Genomic DNA, 14,848 nt, shown 5'->3' with positions numbered 1-14,848 from the left:
GGTGGTAATAAATACTGATAAAGTTGAGGAATGCTCATCAAACACTCACAGGTGAACAGGCAAACTGGGAACAGGTGGGTGCCATGATTGGGTATAAAAGTAGATTCCATGAAATGCTCAGTCATTCACAAACAAGGATGGGGCGAGGGTCACCACTTTGTCAACAAATGCGTGAGCAAATTTTTTGAACAGTTTAAGAAAAACCTTTCTCAACCAGTTATTGCAAATAATTTAGGGATTTCACCATCTACGGTCCGTAATATCATCAAAGGGTTCAGAGAATCTGGAGAAATCACTGCACGATCCCTCAGGCTGTACTGCATCAACAAGCCACATCAGTGTGTAAAGGATATCACCACATGGGCTCAGGAACACTTCAGAAACCCACTGTCAGTAACTACAGTTGGTCGCTACATCTGTAAGTGCAAGTTAAAACTCTCCTATGCAAGGCGAAAACCGTTTATCAACAACACCCGGAAACGCCGTCGGCTTCGCTGGGCCTGAGCTCATCTAAGATGGACTGATACAAAGTGGAAAAGTGTTCTGTGGTCTGACGAGTCCACATTTCAAATTTGTTTTTGGAAACTGTGAACGTCGTGTCCTCCGGACCAAAGAGGAAAAGAACCATCCGGATTGTTCTAGGCGCAAAAGTTGAAAAGCCAGCATGTGTGATGGTATGGGGGTGTATTAGTGCCCAAGACATGGGTAACTTACACATCTGTGAAGGCACCATTAATGCTGAAAAGTACATACAGGTTTTGGAGCAACATATGTTGGCATCCAAGCAACGTTACCATGGACGCCCCTGCTTATTTCAGCAAGACAATGCCAAGCCACGTGTTACATCGACGTGGCTTCATAGTAAAAGAGTGCGGGTACTTTCCTGGCCCGCCTGCAGTCCAGACCTGTCTCCCATTGAAAATGTGTGGCGCATTATGAAGCCTAAAATAGCACAACGGAGACCCCCTCCTCAGCCTTCCCGGTAAGGTCTATTCAGGTGTACTGGAGAGGAGGCTACGCCGGATAGTCGAACCTCGGATTCAGGAGGAACAGTGTGGTTTTCTTCCTGGTCGTGGAACTGTGGACCAGCTCTATACTCTCGGCAGGGTCCTTGAGGGTGCATGGGAGTTTGCCCAACCAGTCTACATGTGTTTTGTGGACTTGGAGAAGGCATTCGACCGTGTCCCTCGGGAAGTCCTGTGGGGAGTGCTCAGAGAGTATGGGGTAACGGACTGTCTGATTGTGGCAGTTCGCTCCCTGTATGATCAGTGTCAGAGCTTGGTCCGCATTGCCGGCAGTAAGTCGGACACGTTTCCAGTGAGGGTTGGACTCCGCCAAGGCTGCCCTTTGTCACCGATTCTGTTCATAACCTTTATGGACAGAATTTCTAGGCGCAGTCAGGGCGTTGAGGGGATCTGGTTTGGTGGCTGCAGGATTAGGTCACTGCTATTTGCAGATGATGTGGTCCTGATGGCTTCCTCCGGCCAAGATCTTCAGCTCTCACTGGATCGGTTCGCAGCCGAGTGTGAAGCGACTGGGATGGGAATCAGCACCTCCAAGTCCGAGTCCATGGTTCTCTCCCGGAAAAGGGTGGAGTGCCATCTCCGGGTTGGGGAGGAGATCTTGCCCCAAGTGGAGGAGTTCAAGTACCTCGGAGCCTTGTTCACAAGTGGGGGAAGAGTGGATCGTGAGATCGACAGGCGGATCGGTGCGGCGTCTTCAGTAATGCGGACGCTGCATCGATCCGTTGTGGTGAAGAAGGAGCTGAGCCGGAAGGCAAAGCTCTCGATTTACCGGTCGATCTACGTTCCCATCCTCACCTATGGTCATGAGCTTTGGGTCATGACCGAAAGGACAAGATCACGGGTACAAGCGGCCGAAATGAGTTTCCTCCGCCGAGTGGCGGGGCTCTCCCTTAGAGATAGGGTGAGAAGCTCTGTCATTCGGGGGGAGCTCAAAGTAAAGCCGCTGCTCCTCCACATCGAGAGGAGCCAGATGAGGTGGTTCGGGCATCTGGTCAGGATGCCACCCGAACGCCTCCCTAGGAAGGTGTTTCGGGCACGTCCGACCGATAAGAGGCCACGGGGAAGACCCAGGACACGCTGGGAAGACTATCTCTCCCGGCTGGCCTGGGAACGCCTCGGGATCCCCCGGAAGGAGCTGGACGAAGTGGCTGGGGAGAGGGAAGTCTGGGCTTCCCTGCTTAAGCTGCTGCCCCTGCGACCCGACCTCGGATAAGCGGAAGAAGATGGATGGATGGATGGATGGAGACCCCCGGACTGTTGAACAACTTAAGCTGTACATCAAGCAAGAATGGGAAAGAATTCCACCTGAAAAGCTTAAAAAATGTGTCTCCTCAGTTCCCAAACGTTTACTGAGTGTTGTTACAAGGAAAGGCCATGTAACACAGTGGTGAACATGCCCTTTCCCAACTACTTAGGCACGTGTTGCAGCCATCCAAAAGGATTTGCAAATCATTGTATTCCGTTTATATTTACATCTAACACAATTTCCCAACTCATATGGAAACGGGGTTTTGTATTTCTTAGTGGTAACATTGAATTGTTTATTTGTGTTTGGACAGACATCAACACTCCACCTGAGAATGTGACAACAAGACACGCGGACAGGATGGAAAGACAAAACGGTAAGTTGCTTTTTAGGGGCCCTAGTCTCCCGTCACAAAAAAGTGGGACCCCAAGAATTAAAATTTTTAAGACCTGATGGGGTCCCTGAAAATTCCTAGTGCCAACACTGACAATATTTCTATCAAACAGTCACGTAGTTCAATGACGGCCTCTCACGACTCAGCCAACATCGTTATGCAACCCTGATGCTAAAGTCTAAACGCGGCACGTATTTGCACGGGCAGATAGGGCGGGACCTTCTTTTTCCCCCCCCACTTACGCATGCAGAGACACCCCATTTTAATAGTTTATCGTTAATTCTGAGTCGCTCAGTGCAATCACTATTTACGAGCCCCTTCTATCTGCAAACTTTTCGATTTACGAACTTTTCAGATCAGGCCAAATATGTGTCTGTGTGCGAACGCTTCAGGGCGAAACATTGTTGGGGAGGCGGAGCCACCCACTTGACTTACCGTGTTCTTACTTGTGTTCTTGGTTTTTCCGCCTTCTGACAAGTTTTGTCCATTTTGCTAACTCAAAAAGAGTTTAAACCCCCATGCCTCCCCCTCCCCCCAAAAAACTCAAAACCAAGAGCATTAGCAAGGAGTACATTGATGGCACTCACAAGCCTGACCACAGCACAGTCAGTAGAGATGCGCGGATAGGCAATTATTTCATCCGCAACCGCATCAGAAAGTCGTCAACCATCCGCCATCCACCCGATGTAACATTTGACCAGAACCGCATCCGCCCGCACCCGCCCGTTGTTATATATCTAATATAGACGATGCAAGGCATTAGTGAGGTTATAAAGCTTTTGCCTGTTAAAGAAAGGAGACTGATCCAATGCAGCACAGACATTCGCGTGCCACGCTGTCACGGCCCAGACGCACACCAGTGCGCAATCATATGGGAGCCGCGCTGAGCGCACCTCCAAGCGCGTCTCGCTGCCGGCGACGGCCGGGTATGGGCCCGAGGCTTCAGCGCCATCCATTTTCAGGGCTAGTTGATTCGGCAGGTGGGTTGTTACACACTCCTTAGCGGGTTCCGACTTAAATGGCCACCGTCCTGCTGTCTATATCAACCAGGGTGAGCCCCACCCCTTTCGTGAGCGCACTGCGCGCGGAGTGACCCCTGTTACGTGCCCCCGGCAACAGGGGTGGCGGGCAGGTAAGCTACGCGGGCGGAGCGCGCGGAGTGACCCCTGTTACGAGCCCCCGGCCACGGGGGTGGCGGGCAGGTAAGCTGCTTACCTGCTGCGCGTGACGCCGGCCGCGGCGAAGGCGGACGAGGCGGGGTGTCGGTGCGGTGGTGACCCTGGACTTGCGTCGGGCCCTTCTCGCGGATCGCCTCAGCTACGGCTCCCGGTGGGGCCCTCTCGGGGGAAGGGGCCTCGGTCCCGGACCCCGGCGAGGCGTCCCTTCTCCGCTCCATAAAAGTGTCTCTCTTCTTTTTTTTTTCTTCTGTTGTGGCATATGCTGCAGGTGCCTGCTCGTTTTTCGTATGTGGGTAACAACATTTAACTATGTATATATATTTCCCAATTGGTTTAACTGCCACCCGCCTGAATCTATTTAAAATCTATTTTTTATTTTTTTCAACCGCCCGACCCGACCCGCGGATAAAATCTAATTTTTTAAAATTTCATCCGCCCGATCCGCGGATAATCCGCGGACTCCGCGGTTGTGCCCGCAAACCGCGCATCTCTAACAGTCAGTAAGTTTTAATTGTGATGAGACCAGTCTCCTGTCAGAGCAGACTTGTATCTGTTGCGTTTTGGACCAGTTGTTCCTCCCAGGGAATTCAAGTCACAAGTCGCTCCCAAGCTCTTTACGACACTTAAAGCTGAGTTGAAAAACCACCAGAGACAGAATAGGTATTTTGTAATATATTTGCAAAGCTTTGCATAAATACACATAGTACATTCTATCGCGCCGCCAAGATGGTCTGTCCTCCCGACCAAACCCTCTCCCCTCTTAAATCTCTCTAGTCAAAACACATGCACATTATCTCTCTTTCTTACATTCCAAAGCTTCAAGGTTAACACACACAGTTTACTTGCAGACAAACAGAAAGAGAACAAATGGAAAAACACGAGCTGTTTTCAAATATGACTATGAAATAAAAGAAGTAACACTTAAATTCGGATATATGTAAATATCTGCCTCCGACAATTCCCCCTTCAGATCTTCTCCAGAGGAGAAAAAGACAACTCTCTCTCTCTTTCCAGAGCCGACCCTCGCTCTATCAAAACACAAACATGCAGACACGGCTCCCCCCTGCCCCCTACTTCTCCCTCGGTCTGCTCCATAGAAAGTTCACCCGTTACCCCCTTGTTATGTTAGTTTGATTTCCAGTACTCTATATCACGTACTCCGGGTTGGGGAAGAGATATTGCACCATATGGAGGAGTTCAAGTACCTCGCAGTCATGTTCACAAGTGAGGGAAGAGTGGATGGTGAGATCGACAGGCGGATCGGTGCGGCGTCTTCAGTAATGCGGACGCTGTATCGATCCGTTGTGGTGAAGAAGGAGCTGAGCCGGAAGGCAAAGCTCTCAATTTACCGTCCTTACCTATGGTCATGAGCTTTGGGTTATGACCGAAAGGACAAGATTTCGGGTACAAGCGACCGAAATGAGTTTCCGCCGCCAGGTGGCGGGGCGCTCCCTTAGAGATAGGGTGAAAAGCTCTGTCATCCGGCAGGAGCTCAAAGTAAAGCCGCTGCTCCTCCACATCTAGAGGAGCCAGATGAGGTGGTTCAGGCATCTGGTCAGGATGCCACCCGAACACCTCCCCAGGGAGGTGTTTAGGGCACGTCCGACCGGTAGGAGACCACGGGGAAGACCCAGGACACGTTGGGAAGACTATGTCTCCCGGCTGGCCTGGGAACGCCTCGGGATCTCCCGGCAGGAGTTGGACGAAGTGGCTGGGGAGAGGGAAGCCTGGGCGACCCGACCTCGGATAAGCGGAAGAAGATGGACGAATGGATGGATATATCCCTTTCTATTGTGTTCAAAGTGTACAAACCTTTACTAAAATAGGGACTTTTGTCAAAGCTGGAACTCATTATTCATGTTTACATTATACCAACTTTTCCATTTACGAACCATGTTCAAAAACCAATTAAGTTTGTAAATCAAGGTTTCACTGTATTACGGTCCTTTGACCCTCATCTCAAAATATGTTTCCAGGTGTTCTGGAAGTTTGTTTCATAATTTTCTTGTGTGTAGTATACACTGCATCCAAACTTCAAGTGCAATATAATGTTTCACATTCTCGGACTAATTCCAGCCCTAAGAGGCGCGCAAAAACAAAAGTAGTTAAGTAGACATTTAAAGGCTTGCTCTACCCAAAGTGCGCATTTTGGATGAAGGCGCGCAGTGACAGACTTAAGTCCATCCATCTATTTTCTCCTGCTTGTCCCTTTCGTGGTCGCGGGGGGTGCTGGAACCTATCTCAGCTGCATTCGGGCGGTAGGCAGTGTACACCCTGGAAAAGTCGCCACCTCATCGCAGAGCCAACACAAATAGACAGACAACATTCACACTCACATTAAAACACTAAGGCCAATTTAGTGTTGCCAATCAACCTATCCTCAGGTGCATGTCTCTGGAGGTGGGAGGAAGCCTGAGTAGCCGGAGGGAACCCACGCAGTCACGGGGAGAACATGCAAACGCCACATAGAAAAACCCAGAGCCCGGGGATCCAACCTCAGACCTTCGTATTGTGAGGCATATGCACTAACCCCTGTGTCAACATGCTGCCCCAGACTTAAGTCGAGGGGCAGCACCTTTTTCCCATTTAAGTAGATGGGAGAACAGGGCCCTAACGGAGCTGAAAACTGCAAAATCAGTGAACAGGCTTTGCAGTAATGTTTTTTTTTTTACTGTTTACAGGAAATATGTCGCCTTTCAAAGCAAATGAGAGCTCCGTGAAAGGAAAACCTGCATACTCGGTGGAAACCCCGTACGGTTTCCGTCTAGACTTGGACTTCCTGAAGTATGTGGACGATATCGAGAAAGGGAACACCATAAAAAGAGTCCCCATCCATCGCCGAAGCAAAGGCCCTCTGGCTAACACTCTTCCCCGGCACCTTCACCCCTCAGGCTACCGCCCTAGCGCATGGGGATCGACCGGAGCCCTCGGCCCCAGGTCTCGACCGCCCGATGACCGTCATCATGCCGCTTCCTGGTTGTACGATTACAGGAAGCCCGTTTCTCCGAGAGGATTAGCAGAAATGGAGGCCAAGATCAGAGATTTTGATGAGCAGCCCTTGGGCGAGCATATCCGACCTCATCTCCTCCGAGCCTCCAGTATGCCGCTCACGGTGTTGTTGAGACAAGGATCAGAGTCGACGGATGAACTCGGCAGTCCTTGCGGTTCAAGGGATCACCTCGGAGGCATAAATAGCTCCTGTGAAGACATCTTTGACGTCCCTCGGGACTGTTCAGGCCTGGTAAGGCGCCTGACGGAAGCTCTTGAACATGTGGAGGAGCTGGAGAAGGAAGTTCAGGTTATTCCAGACCTCAGAGCTCAGATCAGTTTTCTCCAGGAGGAAAAAGAAAGGCTGCGCTCGAAAATTCACATGGCATCATTGAACGGAACCACCGGCCACCACGTCTCCGCCGACAAGAAAAGGCCGCGGCATGACCGGTGCGGCAACGGTCAAGAGTCGAATCCCGCGCACGAGTGGAGGGCGAGCGCGGATCTGGACGAACTGCTGACGGTCACGTCCCTCCAAGCCAAAGTAGCCGCGGTGGAGCAGAAGCTCCACGAGACGGAGCTTGAACTCCAGAAGGTCACAGGGAGGCTGAGGCAGCAGCAAAAAGAGAGCAGGAGCAAAGAGGAACAGATCGAACACCTCAGCGCACGGCCCGGGGTGTGGGTTCGCGCAGAGCGGGTGGTGGTGGACCAGGAGGGGGGGGAGATGACAAATGGAGAAAGTTCACTGCTGCCTGCAGATGCTGGGGCTCACACTTTGGACACGGCCGTGGTGGTCCACCACATACATCGAATCAAGCGGCTCTTGGATCAGCAGTGGGAGTGTTTGAGCGCCACAGACGAAGAGCTGATTAGCCCGAGAGTGATCTCCGTGCAGCAGGAGATGATGGACCTCATCGACGTCCTTACCTCCCACTACACGCGGTCTGAACGCAACCGTGGACAAAGTCTTCAACACCAAGGTAACTGCAAGCAGACCCACCACTTTTACAACCAGCACCATAAATACTCTTCTCCACACCAACAACTATCAATAATAGATATTTTGTTACAGTAAAAACCTAAAGTAAGATAATACAATTGTAAAACATAATTAATTAGCAGTCAAGTGCAGCCAGGACAAACAAGGAATTACTGTATTTTCCAAACTATAAGGCGCACTTAACATTTTTTTTTCTTTCTCAAAACTCGACAGTGCGCCTTATAACCCGGTGCGGCTAATGTACGGAGTGTGAAGCGACTGGGATGGGAATCAGCACCTCCAAGTCCGAGTCCATGGTTCTCTCCCGGAAAAGGGTGGAGTGCCATCTCCGGGTTGGGGAGGAGATCTTGCCCCAAGTGGAGGAGTTCAAGTACCTCGGAGTCTTGTTCACGAGTGAGGGAAGAGTGGATCGTGAGATCGACAGGCGGATCGGTGCGGCGTCTTCAGTAATGCGGACGCTGTATCGATCCGTTGTCGTGAAGAAGGAGCTGAGCCGGAAGGCAAAGCTCTCGATTTACCGGTCGATCTACGTTCCCATCCTCACCTATGGTCATGAGCTTTGGGTCATGACCGAAAGGACAAGATCACGGGTACAAGCGGCCGAAATGAGTTTCCTCCGCCGGGTGGCGGGGCTCTCCCTTAGAGATAGGGTGAGAAGCTCTGTCATTCGGGGGGAGCTCAAAGTAAAGCCGCTGCTCCTCCACATGGAGAGGAGCCAGATGAGGTGGTTCGGGCATCTGGTCAGGATGCCACCCGAACGCCTCCCTAGGAAGGTGTTTCGGGCACGTCCGACCGGTAGGAGGCCACGGGGAAGACCCAGGACACGCTGGGAAGACTATCTCTCCCGGCTGGCCTGGGAACGCCTCGGGATCCCCCGGGAGGAGCTGGACGAAGTGGCTGGGGAGAGGGAAGTCTGGGCTTCCCTGCTTAAGCTGTTGCCCCTGCGACCCGACCTCGGATAAGCGGAAGAAGATGGATGGATGGATGGATAAGGCGCACTTAACATTTTTTTTTCTTTCTCAAAACTGGACAGTGCGCCTTATAACCCGGTGCGGCTAATGTACGGAGTAATTATGGTTTTGCTCACCGACCTCAAAGCAATTTTATTTGGTACATAGTGTAATGATAAAGGTGACCAGTAGATGGCAGTCAAACATAAGAGAGCCTGCTCAGTGACCTAGTAGCTTGCTCAGTGGCCTAGTGGTTAGAGCGTCCGCCCGAAGTATGTCTTTTAAAAGAGTAAACAGAGTTTCTGAAAGATTTAAATAATTATTCTTCATAGCAAAGTCTCATTTAAGCATTTTTCCTGCTGCTGTAATTAGCCGTGTGAATTGCTGGTACAATACAGGACTTCCATGCTCTTATTTTGTAGACGGTGAATACAGCACATCCTTACTCTTATTTTGTAGACGGTGAATACAGCACTTTCATACTCTTATTTTGTAGACGGTGAATACAGCACATCCATGCTCTTATTTTGTTGACGGTGAACACAGCACATGCATGCTCTTATTTTGTAGACGGTGAATACAGCACATCCATACTCTTAGTTTGTAGACTGTGAATACTGCACATCCATGCTCTTATTTTGTTGACGGTGAACACAGCACATGCATGCTCTTATTTTGTAGACGGTGAATACAGCACATCCATGCTCTTATTTTGTAGACGGTGAATACAGCACATCCATGCTCTTAGTTTGTAGACTATGAATACAGCACATCCATGCTCTTATTTTGTTGACGGTGAATACAGCACATCCATGCTCTTATTTTGTAGACGGTGAATACAGCACATCCATGCTCTAATTTTGTTGACGGTGAATACAGCACCTCCATGCTCTTATTTTGTAGATGGTGAATACAGCACATCCATACTCTTATTTAGTAGATAATGAATACAGCACATCCATGCTCTAATTTTGTAGACGGTGACTACAGCACATCCATACTCTTTAGTAGATAATGAATACAGCACATCCATGCTCTTATTTTGTAGACGGTGAATACAGCACATCCATGCTCTTATTTTGTAGACGGTCAATACAGCACATCCATACTCTTATTTTGTAGACGGTGAATACAGCACATCCATGCTCTTATTTTGTTGACGGTGAATACAGCACATCCATACTCTTATTTAGTAGATAATGAATACAGCACATCCATGCTCTTATTTTGTAGACGGTGAATACAGTACATCCTTACTCTTATTTTGTAGACGGTGAATACAGCACCTCCATACTCTTACTTTGTAGACTATCAATACAGCACCTCCATACTCTTATTTTGTAGATGGTGAATACAGCACAGCCATACTCTTAGTTTGTAGACTGTGAATACAGCACATCCATGCTCTTATTTTGTAGACGGTGAATACAGCACATCCTTACTCTTATTTTGTAGACGGTGAATACAGCACCTCCATACTCTTACTTTGTAGACTGTGAATACAGTACCTCCATACTCTTATTTTGTAGACGGTGAATACAGCACGTCCATGCTCTTATTTTGTAGATGGTGAATGCGGCACAAAGACCATCGCTGGAACTTGGACTTCAAACGCTGCTGATGAAGGGTTTGTGAATATTAATATAATTTCATTTCAGCTTTTATTTTATTTTCTGAACTGTTGCCTGAAGCCACTACCACGTGAGGATAATGATGATCGATAATGTTATTTTGACACGAATATACACATATATACATATATGTATACATATATATATATATACACATTTATATATACACATATACATACAGTATATGTACACACATACAGTATACATATATACACACATATACATATATATATATATACAGCAGCTAAAATGTGCCAAACATGGATAAGTGTGGAGAGAGTGTTGCAGTTTTCCCATCATGCTTTGTAATGGATCTAAATGGGTGTAATTGTTAATGTTTTTATGGTGCATGGACGTTTTTTTTTATATAAGATACACAAATGGTGTTGTATCGTGTTATGTGCGACCATGTCTGTTGGCATTTTTTTTTAGTCCGATTTTTTTTTTTTGCACCATGACTAGGGAAGGTCGCGGGGGTAGAAAATGGATGCATGGACTAGGGAAGGTTATCTGCATTGGGTCATACAAGTAAATGCTGCGCATTATTACATTCAAAGCATGATAATCGGTCGTAGGCATGAATTACTCATATTGGCCACAAGATGGCGGCAAAGCGGCAGCGTATAAAGTCACTTTTAAAATGAACTGAAATCTCCCTGCAGCCACATTCCTTATTGACAAATTGATTCACTTTGGGCACCCCTGTTTTTTTTTCAAAAAAATTAAAATTGAGAAAATAACTATTTAAATAACATCTTGGTTTTCCCCATTTATAAAATCTTGCTTAAAGATTCTGCTACATACCCAGGATGCTTCTTAATTTAAGAATAATGCTTTTTTTTCAGAATAAAATACTTCTTTCTGACTTAAAAGTCCTGCTCATTCCTGGATGTATAAATCTTAATTTTGGAGGTCTTTTCACTATTTTTTAGTATTTGAAAAAAATGTACCTCGCATTTTGTCAGCGCACAATGAGAGAGGGTGGTACTGGCCTGGTAGTCGCTTCACAATCCGTCTTGCAAGTCTGCGTCACATAGTTGCGTTAGCTTCACGACCAACATTTTGATCCAGGTACAAAACCACTGCCAGCAACAATCCAGTCGGGCCGAGTCGTGTCCACCAGAAGGCTCGTCGTGAGGTCGGCACCGGGCCTTGGGAAGCGGACGCGGACCCAGCAAAGGCCTGGACGGAGGAGAGCGGGGAAATGAGCCGAGACGGGTCGGGGCGGACAGATGGAGGGGTGGCATCCGCCGACGTGGCCAAGGTGAAACCGATGCCGACCGTAGAACAGATGGAGGGAAACTCCGAGCCCGAAACAACCAGAGGCAGGTGAGAGGACCAGGAAGCGGGAAGTGTTTGTGGTTTCCACTCATAATTTCTCTCATTCTCGTCTTTTCAAGCGAGACTGTGAATGCCGACTTTATGGCTGCGTGCCAGTTCCTCAACGATCACATGGACGACATAGAGGACCCGACTGAGGACACGGTGCGTAGTTCTTGAACCAATTCCGACCGAGGACTAAGTGCCGGATGTCACCCGTCTTTGTTGCAGAAGAAGGCTCTGGTCGTGCTCTTCCAGGAGTGGTTCGGTGCGGCGGCGGAGGACAATTCGGTGGCCAGCAGGGTGGCGGCGTACCTGAAGGAGATCCAGAAGACCACACCGTCCCTCATGGCCTTCCTCATCAACCTGGCCGACGATAACGGCAACACGGTTTTGCACTACAGCGTTTCTCACAGCCACTACAGTATAGTCAGTCTGCTGCTGGACACAGGTACTACAAGTACTTCTGGTCACCAAACCCGTTTGTTCACAGAGACTCCGAATTGTCTCGCAGGCGTGAGTGACGTCAACTTCCAGAACAAGGCGGGCTACACCGCAGTGATGCTGGCCTCTCTGACGGTCCCTGACAACCCAAGTGACATGGAGGTGGTCCGCAGGCTCATGGGGCTCGGCAACGTCAATGTCCGATCCGAACAGGTACAATGGTTGTTGCAAATACTGCTGACCCGTTCGTTGGTCATTGAAAACAGAACGGAGGCTGATTTAAGATATTTACTCCGGCTTCCTCCCACCTCCAAAGACCTGCACCTGGGGATAGGTTGATTGGTAACACTAAATGGTCCCTAGTGTGTGAATGTGAGTGTGAATGTTGTCTTATCTGTCCTGTAATGAGGTGGCGACTTGTCCAAGGTGAACCCTGCCTACCGCCCGAATGCAGCTGAGAACGCAACCCCCGAAAGGGACAAGCGGTAGAAAATGGATGGGGTGGACTTTCAAATCATCGAGCATCCGACATCCTATCCTATCTGTTAGCGGTTAGCTACTGCATCCTCCTACGGTGTGTAGTGAAGCATGTTTAGCTAGTCCTCGTCCCGCAGGGATGATACTTGTAAGAAATTCACTTTTATTCGTCCCCATGAAAGCCAGGATTAGTGATTTAGAAGTAGCTAAAACACCGCCGACTGCGGACAGACGCCAGCCGCTAGCTAGCTAACGGCTAACAAGACCTAAGCACCTCTTGCAGAGCTTCAGTGTTTATTGTTTTTTTTAAAATCCAAAATGCATCCATTCTTCCTTTTCTATCTCCACACTGTTTCTGCTTGTAAGTGCTCCGTGCGTGTGCGTCACAACGGCATCCGACATCCTATCCTATCTGTTAGCGGTTAGCTACTGTATCCTCCTATAGTGTGTAGTGAAGCATGTTTAGCTAGTCCTCGTCCTGCAGGGATGATACTTGTAAGAAACTCACTTTTATTCGTCCCCATGGAAGCCAGGATTAGTGATTTAGAAGTAGCTAAAACACCGCCGATTGCGGATGGACGTTAGCCGCTAGCTAGCTAACGGCGAACAAGACCTAAGCAACTCTTGCAGTGCTTCAGTGTTTATTGTTTTTTTTAAAATCCAAAATGCATCCATTCTTCCTTTTCTATCTCCACACTGTTTCTGCTTGTAAGTGCTCTGTGTGTGTGCGTCACAATGGCATCCGACATCCTATCCTATCTGTTAGCGGTTAGCTACTGTATCCTCCTATAGTGTGTAGTGAAGCATGTTTAGCTAGTCCTCGTCCTGCAGGGATGATACTTGTAAGAAACTCACTTTTATTCGTCCCCATGGAAGCCAGGATTAGTGATTTAGAAGTAGCTAAAACACCGCCGACTGCGGATGGACATTAGCAGCTAGCTAGCTAACAGCTAACAAGACCTAAGCAACTCTCGCAGTGCTTCAGTGTTTATTGTTTTTTTTTTTTAATCCAAAATGCATCCATTCTTCCTTTTCTATCTCCACGATGTTTCTGCTTGTAAGTGCTCTGTGCGTGTGCGTCACAACGGCATCCGACATCCTATCCTATCTGTTAGCGGTTAGCTACTGTATCCTCCTATAGTGTGTAGTGAAGCATGTTTAGCTAGTCCTCGTCCTGCAGGGATGATACTTGTAAGAAACTCACTTTTATTCGTCCCCATGGAAGCCAGGATTAGTGATTTAGAAGTAGCTAAAACACCGCCGACTGCGGATGGACATTAGCCGCTAGCCAGCTAACAGCTAACAAGACCTAAGCAACTCTCGCAGAGCTTCAGTGTTTATTGTTTTTTTTTTTAAATCCAAAATGCATCCATTCTTCCTTTTCTATCTCCACGAAGTTTCTGTTTGTAAGTGCTGCGTGCGTGTGCGTCACAACGGCATCCGACATCCTATCCTATCTGTTAGTGGTTAGCTACTGTATCCTCCTACGGTGTGTCGTGAAGCATGTTTAGCTAGTCCTCGTCCTTGCATGGATGATACTTGTAAGAAACTCACTTTTATTCGTCCCCATGAAAGCCAGGATTAGTGATTTAGAAGTAGCTAAAACACCGCCGACTGCGGACAGACGCCAGCCGCTAGCTAGCTAACGGCTAACAAGACCTAAGCACCTCTTGCAGAGCTTCAGTGTTTTTTGGGGGTTTTTTTTAAGCCAAAATGCATCCATTCTTTCTTTTCTATCTCCACACTGTTTCTGCTTGTAAGTGCTCTCTGCGTGTGCGACACAACGGCATCCGACATCCTATCCTATATGTTAGCGGTTAGCTAACGTATCCTCCTACGGTGTGTCGTGAAGCATGTTTAGCTAGTCCTCGTCCCGCAGGGATGATACTTGTAAGAAACTCACTTTTATTCGTCCCCATGGAAGCCAGGATTAGTGATTTAGAAGTAGCTAAAACACCGCCGACTGCGGATGGTCGTCAGCCGCTAGCTAGCTAACGGCTAATAAGACCTAAGCAACTCTCGCAGAGCTTCAGTGTTTATTGTTTTTTTGTTTTTTAATCCAAAATGCATCCATTCTTCCTTTTCTATCTCCACACTGTTTCTGCTTGTAAGTGCTCTGTGCGTGTGCGTCACAACGGCATCCGACATCCTATCCTATCTGTTAGCGGTTAGCTACTGTATCCTCCTACGGTGTG

General features: G+C 48.3%; 2 protein-coding genes across 3 annotated transcripts in view; one reads left to right on the top strand and one right to left on the bottom strand.

The window, feature by feature from the left end:
- LOC133607870 (low-density lipoprotein receptor-related protein 8-like) overlaps positions 1-14,848 on the bottom strand; it is a 457,948-nt gene that overhangs the window by 30,956 nt on the left and 412,144 nt on the right. The window lies entirely within an intron of this gene.
- Positions 1-14,848, top strand: part of LOC133607869 (KN motif and ankyrin repeat domain-containing protein 4-like) — a 45,312-nt gene that overhangs the window by 24,426 nt on the left and 6,038 nt on the right. The window contains exons 2-8 of one of the 2 annotated variants that reach the window (XM_061962894.2): positions 2,585-2,647; positions 6,525-7,811; positions 10,348-10,408; positions 11,484-11,741; positions 11,813-11,897; positions 11,964-12,183; positions 12,247-12,389. In XM_061962894.2, coding sequence (XP_061818878.1) covers positions 2,632-2,647; positions 6,525-7,811; positions 10,348-10,408; positions 11,484-11,741; positions 11,813-11,897; positions 11,964-12,183; positions 12,247-12,389 — 2,070 coding nt within the window. In that variant the 5' untranslated portion in view covers positions 2,585-2,631. Of the gene's footprint in view, positions 1-2,584; positions 2,648-6,524; positions 7,812-10,347; positions 10,409-11,483; positions 11,742-11,812; positions 11,898-11,963; positions 12,390-14,848 lie in introns of both variants that reach the window. The other variant, XM_061962893.2, reaches the window with a different exon arrangement.

The sequence above is a fragment of the Nerophis lumbriciformis genome, linkage group LG09 (genome assembly GCF_033978685.3).
Source record: "Nerophis lumbriciformis linkage group LG09, RoL_Nlum_v2.1, whole genome shotgun sequence".
Lineage (NCBI taxonomy): Eukaryota > Metazoa > Chordata > Actinopteri > Syngnathiformes > Syngnathidae > Nerophis > Nerophis lumbriciformis.
The sequence above is the reverse complement of the archived record's forward strand: the minus strand, read 5'-3'. Positions and strand labels throughout refer to the sequence as shown.